The 25886-nt window shown below is 42.2% G+C and overlaps 1 protein-coding gene across 4 annotated transcripts; it reads left to right on the forward strand.

The window, feature by feature from the left end:
* Nucleotides 1-538: 538 nt before the first annotated feature.
* Nucleotides 539-25457, forward strand: XK-2 (xylulose kinase-2). 4 transcript variants are annotated; one of them, XM_087694737.1, is made up of 12 exons: nucleotides 539-853; nucleotides 3386-4532; nucleotides 5311-5962; nucleotides 6047-6135; nucleotides 6223-6287; nucleotides 6705-6760; nucleotides 23760-23880; nucleotides 24030-24104; nucleotides 24294-24347; nucleotides 24424-24524; nucleotides 24617-24791; nucleotides 24927-25457. In XM_087694737.1, exons 3-12 carry the CDS (start codon nucleotides 5453-5455, stop codon nucleotides 25157-25159), a joined length of 1479 nt encoding a protein of 492 aa, XP_087550863.1. In that variant the 5' UTR covers nucleotides 539-853; nucleotides 3386-4532; nucleotides 5311-5452; the 3' UTR covers nucleotides 25160-25457. The 4 variants fall into 4 exon arrangements, with proteins under 4 accessions (XP_087550863.1, XP_087550862.1, XP_087550864.1 ...); XM_087694736.1 differs by lacking the exon at nucleotides 3386-4532; XM_087694738.1 differs by lacking the exon at nucleotides 3386-4532 and having other exon boundaries at nucleotides 539-803.
* The last annotated feature ends 429 nt before the right edge of the window (nucleotides 25458-25886 follow it).

Genomic DNA, 25886 nt, shown 5'->3' on the forward strand with positions numbered 1-25886 from the left:
GATTTTTTGGTGACTTTTTTTAAAGGTTTATTAGTCGATTTAAAGTGTTTAATCAAGCATTCTAAAAATAATTATTATGAGAATGATGATCAACATTCGTAGCGTCCCTTCATTCTCATACAATTCAGGAAGTGTCCGCTGGTAGGTGGTGGCCGGTGTGTAAACTATTGTGGACGGAAGATGGACGGACACTTATTGATAACGAAAAGTGTCCACTGCCCAGTGTGTAAGCAGGTGGCGGACATGTGACCGCCCAACTCAAATTTTCATGTGCCCACAAGCTGGGCACAGATTGGGCGGGCAATGGCGGTGTGTAACCACCCTAAGGCTTTCTATTGGGCATCTTCAATGAGACCATAGCAACGAGCCAATAAGCGAGTGGCAGTTTTATAGAAATCTGACAACTTGAAATGCCAGGTAAGCATACCACACCCCTCACCCTCATAGCTTTGGTGGGATTGGTCTCTTACTTTTTGTTAGCTAATCACATGCTTCTATGCAAATAACACGCCTTGCCTCTCTTTCTTCTGTTATCTCTTGAGGGTAGCCGTTTGGAAATTGGGCTCGCCAAAAAAGCAGCATTGATGCTTTAAAGCTTATTTTGTAAGTGATATCTCGACTGGAGTGACGACTCACGAGTCCGCCGCACTTATCCTGTGTGTTGTGCCAGACCCACGTCGGATAATCATCATTAGCATGCATGGTTTGGTAATCAACTGAGCTTTGGCCCTTGTTGTCATCACTGGCCCTTCTCTGCGGAACAGACTTCCGCATCAAAGACGGAGAGAATAATGGCGCAGCAGGTGCTTCTTCCTCGCGATGCTCTGTTTCTGGGACTCGATAGCTCAACCCAGTGAGATGCTCTTCTTTAGTCTTCTCTCTTTTAAGGCCGTTCGAAAATTTGCATCTTTAACTCTGATTGCAAGCCTGATTGCCACTAAGAACTGCAATGGGTATTTCTGTAAGTCTTTCATCGAGTGTCTCCTAAGAAAAACTTCATTTGCAATATCGTCAGAGTCCTGTTCCACAGCTTACCTGCTTGTAACTGCGATACCGTGGCCCAACCACTGTTCACAGAAAACCATCCTATAACATATTTTGCGGGCCTGCTTTTCCGAAGTCCGGTTGAAATTCTAGTTTCGCTTGATGAAAACTGGCTATTTTTTGGACACTTTAGGTATAAAACCAACTAATTCCCCAAAACTGGTCACATTTCAACCTCTTCCTTTTTCCCATTGGATGGGAAAATAGTTTTACATGAACGCCTTCAGCTCTTGATTCTGCCCTGATTAAGGTCACATCAGCTCTTGATTCTTGCAGACGTTGGTTGTATCGTGATGCATGCCAATATGCACACAACTTTTAAGGCCCTCTTGGGGACCCGTTGTGCCATGCAATATTCATGAAGAAGAGTTTTTTGCATGAATTTTCTCTTGGCCCAATTGCTTAGGTTTATATCTGAAACTATCCATCAAGATAAACGCAATACGGATTCTGTGCAGGAGAGTATCATGTAGCTTACCAGGCACTGCAGTGACGACCAGTAGCAACAGGGTAGCAGCTGCTTCTGGATCTTCAGGAGACACTGGAAAATCAACTCCCTGCTTTTGGGCCTTTTGTATGTTTCTTGTGGCCTATTTCAGTACTTCATCCATATTAACGATATTCTCACCCGCAACGTAATTCCTGCTGAGAACTTGATAACACAGGTGGTCGGATTTGATAGTTGCTCCTTTCATGTGCTGAAACTCCTTCAGGTTTGCCTTCCTTTGCAACAACCCACTACAGCCTACTATAATGTTTGAGTGCTGCGATGCAGAAGTGGGTCATGGGCTGATCAGAAAATGAATTGTGGAGAGAGAGAGAGAGAGAGAGAGTCAGTCTCTAAAGATGAACGTTGAATACTGTATAATGAAATGAGGATCAGGCTGGGGTTCACATCCTACTTCTAAAACCTTCCCATATTCACATACTAAAATGGGTCCAAGTCTTTATGGTAACTTGTGTGAAAACCTGCACATCAATGGGAGTAACAAAGCAAGGATTGGCAAAATATGAACCATGCAAGGTTTGTCCTCCAATTGGTAGCCTTCACCATTGTGCAAGCTGTGTGGAAGATGGTGGAGTAATATGAATTTGGTGTGGAAGGATTGTAAAGAGATGGTTAGAACACTATATGTAGAATGCTGAATAGAATGACTGAATGAAATTTTGGATGATACAAATCAAAGGGCCTTGAATCTCTATGTCTAAGGGACCGAGGTAGACGTCGTGGAGAAATATCCTAATGCAAAGACTCAAACACAATTGTGCGACCGTAGCACAAATTGATAAAAGAACGCAGTTAGGGTTAGGGTAGCTCAGAGGAGACAATGAACAATGTGGATAAGAAACTGAATGAATTTGAATAAATACATTGCTCATGCAGCAAACACACTATGCAGTGAAAGAATACTGACCCCCCAACTCCGGAGTCTCGAGGACGGGTAGAGAATATATGAGTTGGAGAGTGTGTTGTACTCCGACGGATCTAGAATCATAGCAAGGCAGCCTCCCTCAGTGTCTAGCAGTAGCAAATGCATGAGTAGGCAGCTAGATCAGTGAGATAGATAGGCAGAGGAGAGGGAAAAACTGGAAACCCAGCAGTGGGAGAAGTTTGATATTCAAGGTGACAATTGAAGAAGTCAAACTGCTCAAGAGATCTGGCTGGAGTTAGATCAGCTCTATAACAAGATGATTGTCATGAAGAGGGTTTCTTAGGAGGTGTAGATGTGGGCTTTGAACCCAAGCAAGTCCGCCTCCATGTGCAAGCATGTGAAGAAGCTTTGATAGTTACAGATGCAGTTTAGAATGTAGGCAAGGCAATCACCTAGGACATGGTGATTACTTTGTTGATGTGGTTACCCCCTCAGTTCAATGCATTCTATTCTGCTGTGATTGATTCAGGGTCGCCACATGACCCCTTCTCCAAATGGCATTGCCCATATGCATCCAATGCATGGGCACATTCTCATCGGTGACAGTTCTTCTGTTCTGATATAGGCAAGGGTGATATGCAGTTGATTCTGGATGGGCATGGCGGTGCTGATACCATAGAGGTTCTTTATGTTACTGGGTTGAATCTAGATGGTATATTCTATTGTAAGTAGTGCAAATGTTTTTCATATTTTTCTTTCTGGTTGGAGTAATTTATCAATGGATTCTCGATATTGGATGTTCAAATTAGAGTTTGAGTACTGAAATACTCCATTTGCTTGGTCTACTGGTTGCTATCTTTGGCTCTTTTAGCCTTTGTCTTCTCCATAAAGTTCTTACAACTAGCGAGTGGTAGATTTCCTATACTGGAAAGTATTCTCAGGATTGCAATGGGCTTACTCAAGTGCAGGGTTGGAGGAGGGTGTAGAGGGGGTGCTACTGGTGATTGTTCAAAGAGGTCAGGGAGTGCTGTACCCTTCCTACCTCTTCAGTGGTCTTCTAGTGCCAGCTATAGAGGGCTTTTCCTTTTCTCCTCACAATGTCAGCCCAATGATGGTGCAGCATACCGTGGTAAAAATGCAGGCTGTGGAGCAGGGAACTGAAGCAGACTAGGTCAAGAGATGGCTGCCCAGCCCAGCTGAGATGGCACAGTGAAAACATAGGGTGTGGGGTGTAAAATGCAGGTTGCCCAGCACAAAAGCAGGTCATTCAGCCAGAGAACTAGTACCTCAGCAGCACTTGGATCAGTTCACACCAGTGAAACACAGGTTTGAGCAGCACTAGACATGCAGAACTGAGACCATACAACTGCACACAGCACCAAGATCATTGATATGGATGCTTGATACATTGTCAGAATAGGGGCCAGCAATGGAAGTGAGAGGTGCTGCACCAAGATCATTGACATGGATGTTTGATACATTGTCAGAATAGGGGCCAGCAATGCCAGAATAGGGGCCAGCACCAAGATCATTGACATGGATGCTTGATACATTGTCAGAATGGGGGCCAGCAATGGAAGTGAGAGGAGGTGCTGCTGTAATAGACTGCAAGAACATAAAGAATAGAGAAGAAGACTGGAAAGTACACAAGAACTCAAAGAATGAATGAGTGGGCAATGAAAGCCATAACACAATACAAGAGATGTACCATACAAACCACACAGGTGAATGGCACGTGTGGTGCCCAATAGTATCTCTAGACTCCCTCTCTCCAGATAGCTGTGATCTGATACGTCCTTGGGGAAAGACCCAAGATAAATGAACTAGCCCTAAATGGGCTGCCCAACTGCCCATGAAGGTTCAAGGTGCCTAGTACAAAGCCTACTTAACACCCATGAAATGTACAACCCTAACACTAGCATGGGGAGCAGTGGCTCTTTGACAATGAAGGAAATGATGGCAATGGCAGCAGCAGGTTGCAATGATGGCTGGAAGGCAAAACGCAGGAAGAGTGAGGGGTGGGAATGACTTGCACAGCAAGCTGATGGCGATGAAAAGTTGGATAATATTAAATGATAAGTGGCATCCCATGGCTGGTCCTGACTCTTTTTGAAGGTCCGTCTGAGCTATTTGTCCTACCAAATAATTTAAATATCTTTTTCTTTGAAATAATTCTTTTTGGGGATCTTTTTGGCCAGAAAACTAGATTACTTTTGTCCTTAATTTTACTTCTCAACATCCTAGACGTTTAGGAAGATTCTTCATGACTTCTTCTTTGTAATGTTGGGTCAGGGACTGATTGCTGTGTTTTGAGCCTGTCAAGAGCTTAGATCTACTTCAGGGATCGGTATCTTCTCAGGACTTGATTTTGTTGGAGGTTCATCATACTTTGTTACTTGCTCTGTTTGTCATTGTTGAGAATTGTGGCCCTTAATTGTGAGACATGAGGGGGGATGGTTGTCTCTTTAGGACGAGGGAGGTATCCTTTCTCTTTCAGTTGGTGTGTATCTAATATCTATCCAGATGTATTCTGTTTCCCCTTTTAGTTTCATTTGTAATGATGAGAATATGATCAGAAGTATTCAATGTGTTTCACACATCCCCTTCCAAGTTACATCCTGTAGTGAGGATGAATGAAACGTCATTGTTATGCATATGCATATCTGATAAAATCATGTGCAAAAAAAGGGAAGCTGATTTTTGTAGAGTCTGTATGATGGGAGAAGTATAGACATTGGATTCACAGTCATAATCTGAGTATGAGTGGCCATAACGTATGTGAGATAAAGCAGGGAAAGCATGAATTTGAGGAATCTTTTGTTGCTAGTTTAATCTCATTACAAGAGAGTATCTCAACAATGCAGATATAACCTATTGATGTTTCTGTCTGCAGGTCTCTAAAGGCTACTGCCTTGGACCTGGAACTACGTGTATTTGCTTCTGAAACTGTCCACTTTGACACAGAACTACCGCATTATGTCACAAAGGATGGGGTACACAGAGGGCCTGGAGGAAAGGTAACAGCACCAACTCTTATGTGGGTTGAGGCCCTTGAGCTGCTGTTTGATAAGCTCGAGAAAGATAACTTTCCTTTTCAAAGAGTTAAAGGGATATCTGGAAGTGGGCAGCAGCATGGAAGCATCTACTGGAGGATAGGAGCGTTGGGTTCTGCTTTACAAAATTTAGCTCGTTCTGAGAAACTTGTGGTTCAGCTTAAGGATGCATTCTCAACTGTGGATTCCCCTATTTGGATGGACAGTAGCACTACAAAACAGTGTAGAGCCATTGAAGAGGCTGTTGGTGGAGCAGCTTCACTTGCTGATATTACAGGGTCACGGGCATATGAACGCTTTACTGGACCCCAGATCAGAAAGCTCTTTGAAGACCATCAACAAATTTACGAAAATACAGAAAGAATTTCGTTAGTGAGCTCTTTTATGGCTTCCATTCTTGTGGGTGATTATGTTAGTATAGATTATTCCGATGGGGCGGGGATGAACCTGATGGACTTTCAAAAGAGAGTATGGTCAAAGACAGCATTAGATGTAAGGATTCCTTATGACACATTTCTCATTCTGCATTCTAATTCCTAAATCAAGTTGAAAAAGCTGATTAGAGTTTTTTTGCAGGCAACAGCACCTGATTTGGAGAACAAACTGGGAAAATTGGCTCCTTCACATGAAGTTGCTGGAAATCTGAGTCCCTTTTTTGTCGAGAGGTAAATAGAAATGGTAAGCCTGGATGTAATAAAGGTTTTTTGCTATTTTTAGCAGGGAATGTTCATATTATTGGTGCAATTATGCAGGTACAACTTCAGCCAAGATTGTGTCGTCATACACTGGTCTGGTGACAATCCAAACAGTTTGGCAGGTATATCTTCTTCTTAATGGCTTTTGATGCTTTGTCATGGTTCTTCCCTTAACATAGGATTGTCAATTACAGATCGTGTCATGTGTAGCAATGTTGAAAATGCAATTATCTGGTTTCAGTGATTATTTCATCTTATACTATTTAGCCTTCACAACCATTGACTGATATTTTGTTTGTGAAAGATTGCAACTTGTCTTTAGCTAAGTTAGTCACATTTGTAATGGAAGGAGATTCTGCATGTGTAGCACACACCTCTTTTTCTGCATACATGGAAGAAATCTGAAAAGCGGTTTTAAACCTATATCAAGTTATTTTTGTCCTAGGGTTTTTCCTGCATTGTTCTGATTTCTAAATTGAGAGGGAAAATTTCCAGTATGAAAGATGAACAGGTTAACGTTGAAGTAACATTGCATGCAGGTTTGGCTTTGGATCATCCTGGTGATCTTGGCATTAGCTTGGGTACAAGTGATACTGTAATGCACACACTCTGTCTCTGTCTGCTTTTCCTTCCAGACCTCTCTCCTTATTGATTTGCCAGTCTGATATGGTTTTTTTTTCGCTAATTAATTTGATTGGATGAGTGTGCTAGATTCACTGCAAGGTTCTGCTTTTCTTAGTTAATGTTGGAGGTTTGATTGATTGGGCTTAATGGCCAAAGCTGCACTTTTGTCTAATGAGGTTGTCTAATGAGGAAGCAGTTGAGCATAGCCTCATCTTTGGGTTATGGGTCCTGATCATTGAGAGGACATGCAATTGACAGTCACCCTCAATTTGGCTTAATTGCCACATTCCTTGAGCATTTCTTTATTAACCATTGTTTCATCATTGCACTTCAATTAGCTGTCTAAATTGATCCAGGGATCATTTTTATTATGTGCACAACGCCGACAGGGTGAGCTCATGTCCGCATGTGCCGTACTGGTCTCTAGCAAATGCAAGGTGTGAAAGAAGAACCAGAAGTAAATGAATTCAGTAATGAAATGAATGGAGGAGGAGATACAGATGTGGAAACTCAAGGAGCGGTGATTTTCCAACAACCACTAACTCTCCTGGGAGCAGGCTGAGGGAGAATGTTGTCCTGTGTACAGATCCAGAGTGCAGCAAACCGACCAATGTTGATATCAATGCAGAGGACTGGAGCTGAGAGCGATGAATGCAATAACTGAAGGGCCAATCAATCCAGAGGATGCTGAAGATGAGCTGGTTGCCAGGTAGGATGCCAAGACGCAGCATCAGAAGTGATTCTGGACATTGGGCAGCACCATCAGTGGGAGCCACAGCTAAAATGCAGGTAGTAGCGGCCAAAACACAAGCCGTATGACAGCAGCCTAATCTGGACAGTAGGCGCGAAGGGCTGGCGGCAGCAGTTGAGGATTGAAAACGCAAGTGCTAGAGGCCCTTCATGGGCAGAGCGCCAGCACCATAGGGTGGCAGCAGAGACAGCTGGGGGGTAGCGCAGGGACAGCTGATGGCACCTATGGCAGCTGGGAAGCAGCCCTTGGTTGTTGGCGATAGGGGCAACAGCAAGGGTGGCATCTTCTGAGGCTGGAGGGATAGGGTGATAATGAGGAAATTGATGATAGAGTGCTGGCACAATGTGAGAACGAATATAGATGAGAACAGATGCCCACAAAATGTCCTTATATAGGGGATGTCTGGATTTTTTCCTAGTGCCAAAATAAAATGTATTTTTAGTGGATAACAATTTTTGGAACTCTTTTTGTGGAGCTAAAGGAAGACTAAATGCATGATATTTGTGTTAATGTGGCCCTTGAATTTTGGTGGCTCAACACCCCCTCTCAAGCCCAAAAAAGAGTGTGCCCAAGGGGAGAGTGAGTCTCGCTTTGCCGCTTTTTACCCAAAAGGCTCCACCCCAAAGAGACCAAGGCATCAACTGAAGGTGGTCACAATGGTTTGGCCCAAGGGCCCACCAAGATCACGGAGACGTGGATATCTTCTTTGGAGTATAGCCCAAGGCTCAAGCGAAGGGATATTATGATTGTTTTTAAGAAACAGAAATCAATTTGATAGTAGGAACCTTTAATAAAGAACATGCAAAGAGATACTTGAGCACAGAAGATAGTGCAAAGTGTATGACAAAACACAATGATAGAATAATAGAACTCAAAGGTGAAGAGTAACTTAAGAGTAAGAATAAAATGAATGCAGTGAACACACGATGCAAGAGTGAATATGAAACCTCGAACCTCCATGTCTTAGAATGGACCGGGGCAAAGACTATTGAGAGTGTTGTACTCTGAATGGATCCTGAACTGCAGCAGGCAACCTCACTGTAGTGACCAATTGCTGTAAATGGCAGTAGACAGGAATGCGGGTGCATCGTTTCAAAAATGCAGGGCTGAATCTAATGTTGACTGATTTGGTGAAGTATGAAGTAGCAATGATGCAGAAAACAGCTCTGGAGGCAGTGTAGAAGCAGGGTGGCAGTTGCAGGCTGAAAATGCAGCTTGCTAGAGGCTCGATGACAGCTGGTATGCTGACGTTAGTAGTGTATGGACCAGCCTGTGCAGCAAACACAGGTTGGTGATGAGAAAAAGTATAGAAACTATGTGCCATATGCTGCCATAGGAGATACTGCCATAGAGACTACCAAATGAGCTGCCACAAATGTGGTGGATTCAAGTAGATCACTCTTTGATGAAGGAAAAAGGGAAAATATACATAGATACATGAAGATTTTCATCCTTGGATGGGTGCGTGCCAAAAGACAGGTTTCCCCCTCATGCAAAGTGTTCCGTTGACAAAAATACAATGCCAACGCATGGGGTAATGCAAAAATGTCATGCTCCAACAGAATGCCGTGCAACGGTGCTACTTGGACAATTTCCTTTTATAGGGGAATTATTCACTTGTCTCAAGCACCCTTTTACAATCATGATCATCAAGCTGCAAATGGATGATGATACAAAACTACGAGTAGATAATGTCATGAAGGTTGTCATTAAGAGTAGAACCTGGAGGAGTCATCGTGAGTTACATGTAGAGAAGATGAAATAGGGAAAGGGATATGAGAGAGAGAAGTGTTTGCTAAGATTGCAGCCCAGAAACACAAGTTTTAGAGTTCATGTAGTTCAAGTAAGCACAAAGAGATAGGATCAAGAATAAGCAGAGTGTAGTGCAGAAACACGACAATCGGTTATATGTGAACCCTTTGTTAAGTTCAAATATCAAAGCAAAGGTTGAAATGAGCCACAAAATATGTGTTTAATAAGAATCTAAGCTGGAAAATTGTTAGTAGATATGTCAGTTCATGGTTGAGTTTGTGCATGTGATCTAGTGGGCTAGTGCACTAGGATATTATCTTGTGTATCTAGGCATTTTTATTTGCCATTATGATGTGGTTATTGGCATTTTTCAGCTAGTCGTTCAACATTGGCCGACCTGTCATATTCTTGGCATTTATTTTGCCCTATTTCAAGCACTCCTTCCCCACAGTCATGATCATCATTTGTTATCCACACGTCCTTGATGGCGAGAGGATCCAATGCCAATGCCTTCACAGTGAGTGACTCACATTGGTTTTGTACTATCTTATGTCTTGGTATATGGATTTCATTTCTTGTGTCTTCTTTTGAGTTCTCTTATTTTGTAGTGTTCTTTTCTCTCTGTCTTGTGTTCAGCAGTCTATTTCAGCATACATATGGGCTTCCATTACTGCATCCACTTTTGACATGGTATTAGATTGCAGGATCTATGTTCTTGCTTTTTGCTTCTGCTGATTTCAGGACCTTCCCTACCTCCTACTGATTTGGTGTTTGCTGCTTGCTGCCATTGCCCTGTAAGGCTGCGCTTTTGCTCTAGTTGCCCGCGTTTTATTGTTTGCTGCATTTAATGCAGGTCGCCAACAGGTCACCTGCATTTAATGCTATCTATCCTACATTTTTACTTGCAGCTGCTGCATTTTCTGCATCTACTGCTCCTAGAGGCTGGGCGACAGCATCTGCTGCCTTTTGGTAGTGTTTGTTGGCTGTTTTCCATTTTATGCAGGCGGTTTTGTGTGATCAGCTTGTGAATACTGCATGTGAACTCTCATTTCTGCAGTCTTTGCTATTGGTTTGGCTGTCTTCTCTCTTTGTCCACCTTCTATCCTCTATCTTCTCTTCTTATCTTCTCCAGGTGGCTCCTCCGTGCACTTCTATTGATGATAAGTTACATGGCCCTGAGTATCTCACTTGGAGTGTTGTTATGAAAGCTTGGTTTGTGTAGAAGCGGTTATGGTACATTGTTTATGGAGCTATTCCTCGTCCTCAGTGTCCTTTTCCAGTTCTAGAAGATTTTCATGAGGAGAACCATGAGGAAGTTATGCTTACATGGGATACGGATGATGCACATGCCTATTTTTCTCTTCTTTGATGTATTTCTAAAGAAGCTCTATCGGTGGTTACCTCTTGTAGGAGATCTCCAAAAGTATGGTTGAAGCTTCCGATGTTGTACGAGGCATTTTGCACCATATGTGCAATGACACTTTATGGGCTGCTCCAATAGATGAAGTTGAGCCTAAAGACACTATTTAGCCATTTTTGCTCCATGTTACATAGGTACTGGACTAGCTTTGACACATGTAATGTGCTTTTCTAGAAGTATATCTTGTGGGGACGGTACTTTACAAGCTCCCCCCCAGAGTTTGGAGTGGCCAATGTGTTGAGGGCACAAACATTCTCGACACCTGTGAGCTTTACCTATATGTTCTCCATGTTGCTTGAGCACAAGGCCTCTTTGCGTCTATAGGGGAGGTTTTCATCTCATTATACAGGTTTTGGTGAGGCTCTTGTAGTTTCCAAGAGGGGGGTGACAAGAAGAAGAAGTTGAATGCCTAGTATTATCACTGTGGTACAAAGGGACACTTGTTGCAGAAGGACTGTAGAGAGTTAGCAGCTTTTAGGAAGAAGGAGAAGAAGAAGCAGCTGGATCCGGTCTCTTTTGCTGGGTCATCCTCTTCCTCAGACTCCAATTTAGATCCTTTGGCCTTGGTGAAGGCCAAGGCACGAAAGAGATCCTTGTCTTCAGACGAAGAGAAGGGCTTGGTTGCCCCTTTCTCTGTTACTTTCTACTATCTAGTATAGGTGATGTAGTCATCCCTCATGACTCTCTGGTACAAGAGAGGGAGTGTGGGAGGGTGGTGAGATGGGGTAGGTGAACCTCATCTATACAGGTATATTGGTGCTTAAGTTCTAGAGAGGAACGTCCTTGACAAATCCTGGTCGCAAATCCTGGAGCTAGGATTGACATCTAGGTTCATGATGGGTTGGTATTGACAAAGAGTGGGATTGGTTTCTAGTCTGAGCTCACATGAGGGGACACCTTGGTGGTCTGTTGGCCAAAGGCGGGCAATTCATGGTCACATGTTCAAAGACATTTTTGATAGGATGGTCTTGTATGCTATTGGGAGACATTGTTGACCAATATTGAGACTTGCTTTGATTCTTTTCTATTTTCAAGAGCTCGTACGATCAACGTCGCTGTCAGGTTTTCTTGGAGACACCGTGGTGGTGGCTTGCACACCCAATACTTGGGTATCCATGGTTCAACTCTGGTGGACATTGTTGTATGTACTATGATGAGACATTATCATTGCATATTGTATTGTATCAGATTACCAATGGTCTGAGAGAGAGTGTTAGCAAATATGTAAGTTCATCGATGAGTCTATGCATGTGATCTAGTGGGCTAGGGCACCAATATATTATTCTGTGTATTTAGGCATTTTTATTTGGCCATTATGATATGATTATTGGCATTTTTCAGCTAGTCGGCCAACATTTAATGTTGGTTGACTTGTCATATTCTTGGCATTTATTTTGCTCTATTTTAGGCACTCCTCCTCCATAGAAGATCATTGGCTGACTTGTCATATTCTTGGCATTTACTTTGCTCTATTTTAGGCACTTCTTCTCCATAGTCATGATCATCATTTGTCATCCATAGGTCTTTGTTGGAGAGAAAAGCCGGGCCAGTGCTATTAAATTGCATTTGCGAATGCAGTTTACTTGGTAAGATAAATCAAATTTTCCTAAGGATTCATATGTTTATTCTCCATCTATTTTGCATCTCCTTCATAGTTATGTTTGTAGTTCAATGTGTTAAGAGATTTTCATCCCCTAGATAGTTAGTCACATGCATTCGCGAGTAGTTTTGTGTGGTGGAGCAGGCATGATATCCGGTGGCAGATTTCTGTGCAGTTGCAGCAGGTAGGAAATGTGGCAGTTTGGCCATACAACAAGTGATGTCAGCACGTAGTAGTTATCGCAGGTGCCACGTGGCACAACAAGTGCAATCGGCCAGTTTTTGCACAATTAAATGGATCCGACATGCATTATGTTTAGTATTACTTTTGGGCTATGTATTCTGCCTAGCCTCCACACACTTTCTGTCACCAGGTGGTGATACTTTTTACATAGCTTTTCTAAATATTTTATTTTTCTTTTCTTTTGTTGTTGTTGCTTCTTACCCCTAGGGTTCTCTTGGAGTAAACTGGGATCTTTGCATGGCCAGAAGAGGCAGCCATTGGGACAAATTGGACTAATGGTTTGTCTGAGCCTTAGGACTGGTTCCTTATTGAATGGGCACTGAAGAATAAAATGCCAGTGGTTTGAGACTATGTGCTTAGCCACTAGAGATGGTGTAGGATAATAAGCCTGGCCAAGACAGAAGATGCACATGTGAGAATGCTCACGGAATAAAAGTCACTGTAACTGAGCCATATTACATTTTTTGATGTGGTCACAATGATAAAAGTTGCTCAAAACAACTTGAGAAATGTAAGGGTCACCATTCCTAAAATTTAGGGAGTTACTATTTTTTGGACGCTAGAATCTGTTTGCATCATTATCTTCGTTTTAGCACGAGGATTAATTCTCTGGTCTGTGCCGAAATCAAATTTTGCACAGATCATGGAGAATTTTAGATTAGAAGGTTTAAACGGAAAAATTGTTACATGTGTGCTATGTGGCATAAATTCCCAAGAGCGAGAGAGAGAATAAGCATTAAAAAAAACGTAATAGGCATAAGGGGCACAGGGAAAATGAAGTTTTGAGGAGCTGAGAGAAGTTTACTGCAAGAAAATCAGCCATGGAGAGTACTTCTACGTCTCTGACTCAAGTACAGAGGTAGAGCTTGCTCCCTTTGATAAACTCTCTCTCTATTCTCAAAGGAAATGCTTTGCATGTTGGGTTGATTCCATCGAAGGTACAATTCTGTGTTTTCTCTGAAATTCTACACATGAATCATTGAGTATTGATCGCAGAAAATGCAGGACATGCTGGACAGTAAGAACAGTGAATTCAGAGATCTGCAGACTGTAATTCTACACATGAATCATTGAGTTTTGGTCACATGCTAAACAGTAAGAACAATGAATTTTGCACATGCTGGATAGTAAGAATAGTGTGCTGGACAGTAAGAACAGTGAATTCAGGACATGCTGGATAGTAAGAACAATAAATTCAGAGATCTGCAGACTGTAATTCTGCACAGGAATCATTGAGTTTTGGTCATAGAAAATGCTTTCCTAAAAGGGATGTTGATGTGGACATGCTGTACTGTTCTTATGCAGCTGGGATTTACTCAAAAGAGATGAAAACCAACTGTTCACAGGTTATGTATTTTGGAACATTATCATTTTTGTAATTTTCCATCTTTAAATTGATAAAGAAATACCGAGAGGGGTGCTGGTCTTTTGGGCCAATCTGGTGTTGAGGGAGGGAGTGAGGTCTCTGCTTATATGTGTGTGTGTAAAGACTAGGTGTTAATTGAAGGAACTACTGTTTTATGTGAGTCATAGACCGGTTTTACTTTCAGTCATTCTGATTATAGGTTTCTAGATTGCTAATTGTGGAGACTACTTTGAGGTTTAGAGATTGTGAGATCTTTGAGATAGAGACATATGTAGACATACACTTAGCGCCCGTGTAGATATCTACTTATACAACATTCTTCATTGTAGATTTTCTGTGTTTCACTATCTCTCTCTCTCTCTTCTCTCTCTGTTCACTCTTGGTCTTGGTCATACGCTTCCGCATTGCTTCACTTTGACATGGTATTAGAGCATTGAAGGATTGGACCTACTTGAAGAGGAGATTTCAATGCAACACAAGGCTGCATTTTCAGCGTTCAAGGGCGAGCAGGAGGGCTGCATATTAGAACAAGACTAAGGCGAGCGTGGGCATGCGAGAAAGGAGTAGAGTTGCTGAAGTTGTTGCTGATTTTTGCTGTTTGAGAAGGAAGAAGGCTGCGTTTTGAGTCTTCAAGTGCAGATTTCACCTTTTGATCGCCTTCCGCAAGTGAAAAAGGAGTGTGACAAGCAGAGAAAGCCCTAGCAAGCTGCCTTAACATAGTTAGAGGGGATTGCTTTTTGTGTTTTGTGCAGGCATTTTTTAGTGAAGATGTCTTTTGAGGCCGAGACAAGAGTTTTAGGCGATCATGAACCAAAAGGTGCCTGTGTTATTGACTCTTCCATCAAATTAAAAGCTTGATGGCAAGAATTACCGCATTTGGCAGGTTATGATGCTTGCCTTTTTGGAGTCCTATGATTTGGAGGCTATTCATTGTCCTTCTTTAAGAGGCGAGTCCAAACTCTCTGTAAGTGATAGGTTGGAGTTGGCAAAGGCTCAAGCGCATTTGGACAAACTAAATGCTCGTAACTGCTCGTTTTTATTTCTCTTTTGTACTAAGCTATGATCTTCCATGTCGAGCATGTGATGGTGGCTTGGGAGATATGGTTGGAGCTTGATCAGATGTATAATCGCATGACCATCATAAAACGAGTTTCTTCGGAAGTGCAGATGAGGACCATAAAGTGTGAATAAGTTATCTTTAATGCAAGAGTATATCAACAAGCTGATGCAGCTTCAGATGTAGGTGCAGAACGCAGGGAAGGTGATCACTTCTGAAGACATGGCAATTACTCTTCTTTTATAGTTACTGCCTCATTTCAGTGGTTTTTATTCCGCCTTGAATGCCTTAGGGCGAATTGAGACTTTTTGTTAGGAGGAGTTGGTTCCTATGGTCTTGGACCAAGAGGAATAGTTGAAGGGACCAATGCTTCTAAATCAGAGGCATTGATAGGTCAATCCTCCGAGAAGAAGGGGAATGATCAAAAGAGAAAGAGGAAAAACCAAAGAAGGATAAGGAAAAGGAGTCCACTTGTCACATTTGTGGCAAGACTGGTCATTGGAAGAAAGATTGCTCCGATAAGGAGAAGAAGGAGAAAGCTTCAAAGGATTCCGGAGCAGTGGCTGCTCCTTCATAGCCACAAAGACACAAGTGGCAAGACAATGTTGTCAAATGCATTTTCATTGGTAGCAACAATGTGGGACCACATTTGCACCTCCTTAGTCACTTTTGCAGGTTTGAAGTGAGGATAGTTGTATATGTCACCAAAATGAAAAATGGACTTAATGATTTAATTAAGATAAACTGTAATTCTGGTATCCATAGTTTTTGGTGCAATGACCATTGCACCAACATTGAAGGTTTTGACACGAGGCATGTAGTGGACAAGTGTACAAGCTACATGGTACAAGGTCATGGCAAAAGGAACAAGGTGCAATATGAAGCTTTCATTAAATTGAAAATTTGCATCCTCCTCTTGGAGGCAGTTGAGGCATCTACCCTTAAGGTCTCTGATGCTGTGTTGATGGCTGTTACTAAATTGATTGCTTATTACGCATTCTCTATTTAATAAATTTATGTCAATGAATTAATGACTCACTTTTCTTGAAGTGTTGATGATGATCTGGCATGGCTATGAGACCATTTAGAGACTAATACTCCTAGTGCATCACTTAATGGGGTGATCAGAGCACTGTGATGGGGATATCTGGTACATGCAGTACAAGTTATGAAGGGGGAAGGAAGTGTTTGCTAAGTGTAAGAGTGTACTCAAGAACCAAGGAGTTATACATAAATGAAGATGGATTGAGTTCTAAGAAGAGGAAGTGCATTAGCATTGTGTATATGTATCTATGTGTGCATCCGAGGACGTTTGGGAACGTTTACTTGTGTGTAATGAGCATTGCATTCTTTTGGGGTCATCCTCTCCCTTACAAGTCAAGGTTTAAGGTATTTTCTTTCATTAAGAAAGATGAGAGAGGTAATTCTCTTACTAAGAAAGACAATAGACGTGATTCTCTGGAAGTGAGGAGAGAAGTGATTTTCTCTTTCTAAGGTCTAAGATGGCACAAGCTTTTGTAGGAAGTCAATCTTAAGGTTAAGGCCCAAGGCAATCTAATGAACTCTCCTTATCTATGGCTCTCCTTGGGTGTGGGGGAGGTGAAGGAAGCATCACTTTGCATGCATCCAAGAGGAGAGAAGGTGCAAGTGCTGCGGAAACCTTGCTGAAATCAAGTTCCAAGAGAAGGAGAGAAGGTGCAAGTGCTGTGGTGCAACTGCTACGGAACCCTGCTGAAATCAAGTTCCAAGAGAAGGAGAGAAGGTGCAAGTGCTGCGGAAGCTTTGCTGAAATCAAGTTCCAAGAGGAGAAGAGAAGGTGCAAGTGCTGTGGAAGATGATGGATATGGGACTTCTTCACTTCCTTCTAGGTCGTTAGACTCCGAGGGGGATCTTTATCTCCCAACAACGGTATATGCAGGACCTCTTGACTACGTATGAGATGGAGGGATGGATGCAAGTCTATTACGACCCCTATGGATCTGAATTGGAAGGTCACAACTCATTCCAATTCTCCTTTGGCGGATGCTACTTGCTATAGGCAATTAATTGGTTGGCTCCTTGATTTGGCTTCTCAATATTCGTATTGACTTATGTTATGCTGTAGGTGTGCTGGTTAGGTTCATGAGTGAACCCAAGATGGTGCATTGGCAGGCTGCTCAGAGAATTTTGTGGTTCCTTTGGGCAACCCCTGATCTCGGGATCTATTTTCCAGCAAGTACATGTGATGCGGGCTTGGTACTTACAGGATGGAGTGATTCCGATTGGGCTGGTGATGTGGATCATGGGAGGTTCACAACAGGTTATTACTTTACCTTGGGTGCCGGTGCTATTTCATGGAGCAGCAAGAAGTAGCCCATGGCTGCCCTATCTTTGATCGAGGTAGAGTATTGAGCAGCGTCTTCTACCACATGTGAGACTATGTGGCTTTGTAGGTTATTGGAGGAGCTTGGCTGCCTCTTGCAGATATGTTCTATTATTCTTTAGTGCGACAATGAGAGCTGCATTGCCTTGGCCCGGACCTGTGAACCCTGTGTTTCATGCTAGGACATCGAGATCTAGTACCATTTCATTTGGGAGAAGCTTCTAGATAAGACTCTTGATCTGGTCTACGGCAAGACAGAGGAGAATCTTGCAGACTTGTTTACGAAGGCGCTTCCTCAAGCTTTACTTCAAAAGTACTCCAGATCCCTTAGCCTTATGCTCTATCTAGGATTTGAGAGGGGGTGTTAGAGCTTGTCATCCCCTGGACAGGTAGTCATTATTCGCAAGCAGTTTTGTGTGGTGGAGCCTTGTAAAATGTGGCTGATTATCCTACCTCTTGTATCACTATGATTAGGAGTATTATCGCCCTTGCTACTCACTTTCATTGGGAGGTGCATCAGCTAGACATCAAGATGGTATTTCTCCATGGATATCTCATTGAAGAGGTATACGTTTCACAACCTCCAAGATTTGAAGTCAAAGGCTTTGAGCACAAAGTTTGTCATCTTAAGAAGGCTTTGTATGTTTCAAAGCAAGCTCCATGGGCTTGGTGTGCTTGTATACATTCTCATCTATTGCATCTTGGATTTCAGAATAGCCCTATTGAGGCTACTCTTTACATATGACCTCAAAGATCTGATTTTACTCTTCTAGTACTTAATGTTGATGACAAGCTTGTCAATGGGACCAATGTTGGACAAATTGCAGCATTTTAAGGCTGATTTACAGCAAACTTTTACTATGATAGATCTTGGTCTACTTCACTATTACTTGGGTATCCAATTTCCCACCATTGAGGGGAGCATCATCATGACATAGTCCAAGTATATAGGACAACTTCTTCAGCGCTTTTGATTTGAGGCCCAAAGATTATATGAGTTGAAGGTGGTCCATGAGGAGTTGCTTTCAAGTGGAATGGGATGATTCTTAGTCATAAAGCAATATTCCATTCTCTACAAGAAGCTATATTTTTCTCCTATCTTTGTACATTTCTTCTCCAATCAAACAATGTATAATACCAATAATAGACTTGAAAGATTGTCATTTCTTAAGTTTAGAAGTATGGACATCTATATTATAGTAAAACATAATTCTATTGGAGCTTGTGTGTTTTACCTTATTTGGATTCCTCATTTTGCTCATATTACAGATGATCTCTACCAGCTCTTGAGAAAAGGGAAACGTTTCTCTTGGGAGATAAAACATACTAAAGCCATGCAGAAACTGAAGAAATTATTGAGAGCTGCTCCGACTCTTCCAAAGGCAGATTATGAGTGTGGGAGACTTATTTTTCTTACTGTTGATACTAGTGTCTACTCCCTTGGAGCCTATATAGATTCACTTCTGATGATGGTAATGATCCTTTGACACTACTTTATATCAACTGGCTATTGGATGCTTGATTTATCTATGTTGATGAGGCCCGCCAATCTTCAGTTTGCTCTCTCCCAGTTGAGCATGTTTATGCGTAGCTCTTCAGTACTTCATTGGCAGGTAGTGAAGCGCGTCTTTCAGTATCTTAAAGGCACCCAGAATCTTGGCCTTCTGTATAAGGCTGATTCTTCACTCCCTTTCCATGGATATTTAGATAGTGATTGGCTGAATGTTCAGATGCTTGTGTCACTCATGGTGGCAACTGCTTCTTCTTGGGTACATCCCTTGTTTCTTTGTTTAGCAAGAAACAAACTGTAGTTGCTACTTTCAGTTGAGTATAGAGCAATGTTTGGCTTTGCAAGTTACTTGCAAATCTTCATGTGCACCAAACAGCTCCAATACTTATCTACATTGGCTTTGGCCATTGCATGGAACCAAATATTCCATGCCCTTACAAAGCATGTAGAAGTTCATTACCATTATGTTCGTGAGCAGATGTTAGTGGGAAATATAAAGTTATCTCATATACCCATTGAAGACAACTTGGTAGATTTTTTTGTGAAGGCTCTTCCTTGACCAAAGTTCTAGGCTTTTTGGCAAGCCTTGAACTTGATTCCATTTGTTCCATGATCTTTTATACGTTGTACTATGATAAGTTGCTATATCCACTTGAACTTGTGCAACCATACCTTATATTTTCTTTTATTTTCTAGGATTTTGTCATTGTTTCTAGATTAGTTTGGCCATTCCATGGAGGGGACTTTGTAGGCTGTCTCATGGGCTATGTGTTGATGCCCTTTAATCCATGGTCCAGGCTCTCTAGGCATTTAGGGTATGACAGTTAAGCCATTTAGGGTTTCATTTTATTATAAAAAGACACTATGTGCATCATTAGCACATAAGTGTGATGTTTTCATTGTGATCACCTTGAGCATTGTATTCTTTGTCACTCATTAATACATTGCTTCTCATTTGTGATGGAGTGTTGTTGGACATTGATTAATTCTTCCATTGTCCTTCATTCTTGATTGAATTAATCACACAATTACTCCACACCTAGGCCAACATGGCATGGTTGTCATATGAATAGCTGAGGGGGGATGGATAGGCACACTATATGCATGAGATGGATATCCCCATAGTTGAGTGGCCCAAGTAGTATGGGTGGGTGCACAATAAGCATGGGATGGATATACCTACATTTTAGTGGCCGAGGTAGTATGGTTTGGTGTATCATAAGCATTGGGATGGATATCCCTACATCTAAGTGAGGGGGATGCTTGACATGTCCACACTAGGATAAGCAGGTGTGCTTAGTTGCGGATAGATGGGAGGTATGGTGTGCATGGGTGGCATTCCTGGCAACAGGGTACTAGGGTGGAGAATGGCATGCACCTATGGGGAAGATGGAAACCTAGCAAAGATGCGATACCTAGATGTGAAGGATCTAAGCCAACTTGAGGAAAAGAAAAAGAGCCTAGAGAAAACATAGAAGATACTAAGCCTAATGTGCTAGACAGAAAGGGAATAGAACCTAAGGTAGAACATGCAAGTGTGGAGTCTAATCCTAAGCTTCTAAAAGCACAAGGAAGGGAACCTAAATGATAATTTAGTGAGGGAGGGGCAGGAGGAACTTGTGAATGCGATAGCACCAGAAACATACTAATATGAAACAGAAGGTAAAGTGGTAAGTACACATGTAAGCATGCTATTGCTTCTAGAGCCTCCTTTTTTAACATTTACATAGTGATATGGGACTGAGTTTCAGGAGCATCTTAAGCTGGTTCCTTCAAACTGAAGTAGAAACAGTGAGGTGTTTTGCCTCGTACAGATCACATGCATTATATGAACCTGATATCAGGCCTGGCTGAGATGAAAATGATGGATTTCCAGTTGTCCCAAAAGTGGTATGTCCTCCTTGAAGTAAGAGGTTGCCATCCTCACTGGCTGAATGCCTCAAGTGATGCACACCTCCTGTCGGAGTGTAGAGGGAAGATTGATGAGTCTATTGGGGCCACCTTCTACACATGTATTTCATGAACTCTGTATCTGTCATCTGCTCAACATCTTGTAGACTTGAAGAAGAGGGATATGAGCGTTTTCCTTCTCACTGAGAGAATAACCCCACTTTAGGGCCTTGTATGACAGAGAGGCTTGAGTAGACACTATAGGCTCCCAAGCAGAATGTGTTTGAGACATTATGAGTTGCATAGTGCTCGTGCAAACCAAGCTTTTCACGATAGCCGAGAGATACTCTTTAGAAGAGTGCCGGCTTTGATATCATGTGAAGATACACTAGGTTTTGTAGATAAAACACTGACAGTGCATGAACGTGGTTGACACAAAGTGAACTCAGATAAGAATTCAAAATGCAAAAGAAGAAGAAGAATAATCTGATGAAGGAATGTAGTAATGAAACAAATCAAGAAGGAGATATGGATGTGGGAACTCAGAGCAGAGACTATCCTTCTGGCAGTGGTCTAGGGAGAGTGTTGTTCTCCATGTACGAATCTGTAGCGTAGCAACATCACTAATGTTGATGTCGATGTAGAGGACTGGTACTGAGGGTGATGAACAGAACAGCTGAAGTCGTCAGGCCGAATGGTAAAATGCACAGCAGCAGAAGTGATTGTGGATGTAGGAGCAGCACTACCAGTCCACCCACAGCCCAAACACAGAGGTACCAATGCAGTCCACTTGGCCATAACGGTTTGCTTGGAGGCAATGCAGAGTTGTTGAAGCAGTTGTATTTATCCATGCAGGTTGAGGATTGGTGTTGGTTGGAGATGGATTTGAAAGCAGCAAAGTCCAAATTGTCATAGAGTTAGTCCTTGAATGGAAGCACTTGTCTCTGTCCAGATATTCATTTTCTCATAGCAGATAACTAGGTGATCTAAGTTTGACTGCACAATTGTCCCACCTCTTTGATGTGCTTTGTGATAGAGTATGGGATTTGTTGTCCAACAGGGTGTGAAGTTGCTTATCAGATGGGTCTGGTTACGATTGTAAGAATGGATGCATGTAAAGTTTGTTTTTAAATTCCCCTTCCTCGTCCATGTCTTTAGATTTTTTCATTGCCCCTGTTGCTGTAGCTTCTTTGTTGAATCATCCACTTTTTTCTTCTCAGAGTATCCTTGCTGTACGTCTGGGCTTGCTTTTAATATCCATGTTTGAAATCAATCTGTTTACTCTTTTCCTTGCTCTTTCTGCCCTACTTGCACTTTGGGCCTCAGTTGCCAATCTGCCCTACCTGCACTTTGGGTCTCACAGTTGCCAATTTGCCCTTCCTCGTGATTGTGAACAATCTATGGGGTGTAGAGATGGGCTTAGAAGACATTGGATATAACTGCTTATTTTTCTTTAAAGGTGATTGAATCAAACAATATTCAGATGTGCAAGGGCCAGAAAACAAAAGCCAAAAGCACAGCTAACACGACAGCTCAATATGTCACCCAACAACTAGGTGGGGAAAAACATGCCTGATCCTGGATGATGAAGGTGTCAATATAACTCTCTCTTTCTCTTTTTTTTCCTTAAGGAGTAATTTTATATTATATCAAATGACTAGAAGACTACAAAGTTCACATGACTAAAAGAGTACAAAAGTCAGGGCAAGGAAGCAACAGAAATTGCTGTATGCCGAGGAACCAAGTCCTGGGAAAGAAGATTAGTGTGCTGAATAAGATCTAGCTGCCAATGTAGGAGACCTTTCAGCTTAACAAGGCGTCTCTGAACACCAGATGCAGAACAATAGCATTCTGAGTAATCCACTTGTGCCAACAGCCCGAGAAATGGAGAAAAGGAAACAAAATCTTCATATCTGGTTGTGCTGGAGTGGGGTTTTTGGGCCAAGCAAAGACCCAATCAAAAGGGTGCAGCGACATGCCAACCACGGCCCTACAAATATCAGACAAAAGGGTCTAGATTTTGTGAGCCAAAGGCATGAGAGAAAACGATGGTGAGAAGATTCTGCATTGGTGAGACAAAAAAAGCAATTGCCATCGAAAATTCAGCGTTTTGCAAGTGCTGCGGCAAGGGGAAGCCCACCAACCATCACACGCCAAAGGAAGACTTAATATTTAAAAACTCTCTCTTTATTGTCGTAATGAGTGATTATATTATATCAAATGACTAAAAGAGCATAGAAGTCACATGAAAAAGAACATACAAAGGAGTACAAAAGTTAGGGCAGGGTCACTAAAGAGACCACCCGATGCCAAGGTATTCTTTCTCTCTCTCTCTCACACACACGCACACACACATTATGGCTAAATTGTAGTAATTATGAAAAATGCACAAGAGTCACATGAAGAACGTACAAAGTGAGTGAAGAGATGGCAGCATGCTAGGGAGCCAGATCGTCCTTGGTAAGAAGACCGTCTATGTGCGTGTGCGTGAAACGTGTGCGTGTGCATGAGAGAGAGAGAGAGAGAGAGAGAGAGAGAGAGAGAGAGAGAGAGGTTGAATGTGGGATATGCCCCGAGGCATGGTGGGAATAATCCCAACATGTAAGAAGCTTATCTCCTCTCCTCCTTTGTGCCATGTGCGCATGTGCATACTGTGGGTAAGGGTGGGGGAGGAAAATCATTTGGTGCTGCAGAAAGTTCTGAGCCAGCAGCTGATAGTTCAGGGAACAAAGATGTTCCAGAAACAGCATATCAGAGAGGTTTCTGATGCAATAGATGGTGCAAATGTTGCTTGCTCTTTGGCACCATAAATCCTGAGAATGGTATGAAGTTTGAGTGCATGTGTGCATGCCTTATGTTTCAAGTGCTGTTGGCACTTCATTTGTGTAGAGTTGCTCTTTTTGGTGGTAACTGTCAAATTTTCATAGCTCTTCTAGTTCTTGAAGATGCTTGTTAGATTCTCAAGATGTTTGAGTTCGACTGCCAAGCTTAACAGTGATGCATAATTTGTTTGCTGAAGGTTTTTGGAATAACATCAGAGCCACAACCAGGACTGGAAGGCCACATTTTTCCAAATCCTGTCGATCCAAGTTCTTACATGTTGATGCTTTGCTATAAAAATGGGTCTTTGATGAGAGAAGGTAGGGTTTGTCCCTCAAGTGGTGAATCTTGATCTTCAGGTCCTATTTGGGTGCGTTTTTGTCCATGTTCTTTAGACAGATTCATATTGGCATGTTGGTAGGAATTAGCTGAACGTAACTAATGGTCACCGAACCTGCATTTGGTGCAGAAGTGCGAAATCATGTTGCGAATGGGTCTTGGGAAAATTTCAACGAGAAGTTGCACCAATCTCCTCCCTTGAATGGTCAGCTTCTGTGCAACTAAAACAAAACGTGCTCTACATTTTTTGGAATAGTCAAGGGGGAAGGTGCAAGGAAGGTTTTTTCTTGGTAGTAAGAGTGAGGGTGGATGTAAAGGATGTGTTGAAAGCCATTATTTTAATTTGAGTTCATTCTTATGGTCTAAAGGAAGAATCTTACTTATTTTCCTGCAGAGGGAAGAGCTGGTTTTTATTACAGAGAGCCTGAAATTCTCCCTCCTTTACCAGGTTACAGCTGGTTGATTTTGACAACATGTAAAAGAAGAAAAATCTTGATTATTGATTGGCTTATTACTGGCTGCAGCTGGTGTGCATCGTTTCCAGTTGAGAAGTTTCCTTGACAGTTTAGAACAGGAGTGCTTCCTTGAAACAAATGAAGTGCAAGAATTTGAGCCTGCTGTTGAGGTAGGTTTCCTTCATCAAGAAAGGAAAAAACAGCATGTAAATGTGGAAAATTTAGTGTATAAACATGGTTGATGACAAGTTTCACCGCTCAGGTGAGAGCACTTGTGGAAGGCCAGTTTCTGTCTATGCGGGCACACTGTGAGAGGCGAGGTATGCCCAGCCCTCCGGAGCGTGTTATTGCAACTGGTGGAGCATCAGCAAACATTCAACTCTTAAGAACCATTGGTGATATCTTTGGTTGTGCAGTATACACTGCAGAAAGACCAGGTGCTTTAAGTCTTACCTTCACTCGCTAGCTGTAGCAAATCCGCAATTTAATATCCTCATGCACCTACATCCACATAAAGAACTGATCTCAGAGTGCACATGCTGGTGTAGCTTATCCATTTCCTCGTCTGACAGATTCTGCTTCTTTGGGAGCTGCGCTACGAGCTGCTCATGGATGCGTTTGCCAAAACCAGGGAGAATTTGTGCCCATTTCTGAGCTATACAAGGGTAGAGAAGAAGGCAGTGCTGTGCAGTGCAAACTCGCGGCTGAAAGAGGCAGTGAGAAGCTCCATAAAATGTATGGTGTGGCTGCAAGGAAGAGAATGGAGTTAGAGAGTAAGCTCCTGAGAAAGTTTTGCAGTGTGTAAGCTCTTGTTAATTGAGGGCTTATGTGCAAATGGTCCAGGCCAAAGAGGGATTTGGTTATTTTGGGCTTTGGGGGGGGGGGGATTTTCAGGTGTAGAGGGAGGTCAGTGAAAAAAACTGACAACTTAGTTGTTGCCAAATGCAAACTCCTCAGTAATGTGGCCCTCTTGATACTGGTGTTTACTAGAAACCTTTCCCTTGCCCCTGCAAGGCCTCAGTAATAGGGGACCATTTTTCCTTTGGAACACGAGTACTTTGAGAAATAAAATAAATATTTGATTGGTTTCCTTTGGAACACAAGTAGGAAAATTCAACTTAAAGAAATGTTTTTATTGGTTTGCTTTCTCAAGCTTCTTACATTTCCTAATCCAGAATGATAAGTGATAGGACCTTCTCCCTCTTCAAGCTTGTTTAAGTAGTAAGACCTCTCTCTTCAAGCTCCATTAAACATTTCTTGCTTCTGACAACAACCCCCCCCCTCTCTCTCTCTGTCTCTCTCTCTCTCTCAAGAGAGCTCCTCAAAGCTAGCCATGATGTTGTAATGAAGCCTGACACTTATGTTGAGCACACAAGAAGACCATCGTATAATGCTGCTGCGGTTTTCAAAGCTACAGTGGTTGACATTAACAGCATCAACGCTGCAAATCAACAAGCATTTGGTGACAACAAGAGTGTATAAAGCTCAAATCTCCCTTTCAATGGAGGGCATGTGCAACTGTTATAGTGATT

Source organism: Lygodium microphyllum, chromosome 15 (assembly GCF_053477565.2).
Source record: "Lygodium microphyllum isolate KBCC chromosome 15, Lygodium_microphyllum_v1.1.10, whole genome shotgun sequence".
Taxonomy (NCBI): domain Eukaryota; kingdom Viridiplantae; phylum Streptophyta; class Polypodiopsida; order Schizaeales; family Lygodiaceae; genus Lygodium; species Lygodium microphyllum.

Coding starts and splice junctions, on each gene's coding strand:
- XK-2 (XM_087694736.1), top strand. CDS start 792: ATGGCGCAGCAGGTGCTTCTTCCTCGCGATGCTCTGTTTCTGGGACTC. Junction 6,288..6,704: donor CAATCCAAACAGTTTGGCAG/GTATATCTTCTT, acceptor CATTGCATGCAG/GTTTGGCTTTGGATCATCCT. Junction 24,525..24,616: donor AATTTGAGCCTGCTGTTGAG/GTAGGTTTCCTT, acceptor TTCACCGCTCAG/GTGAGAGCACTTGTGGAAGG.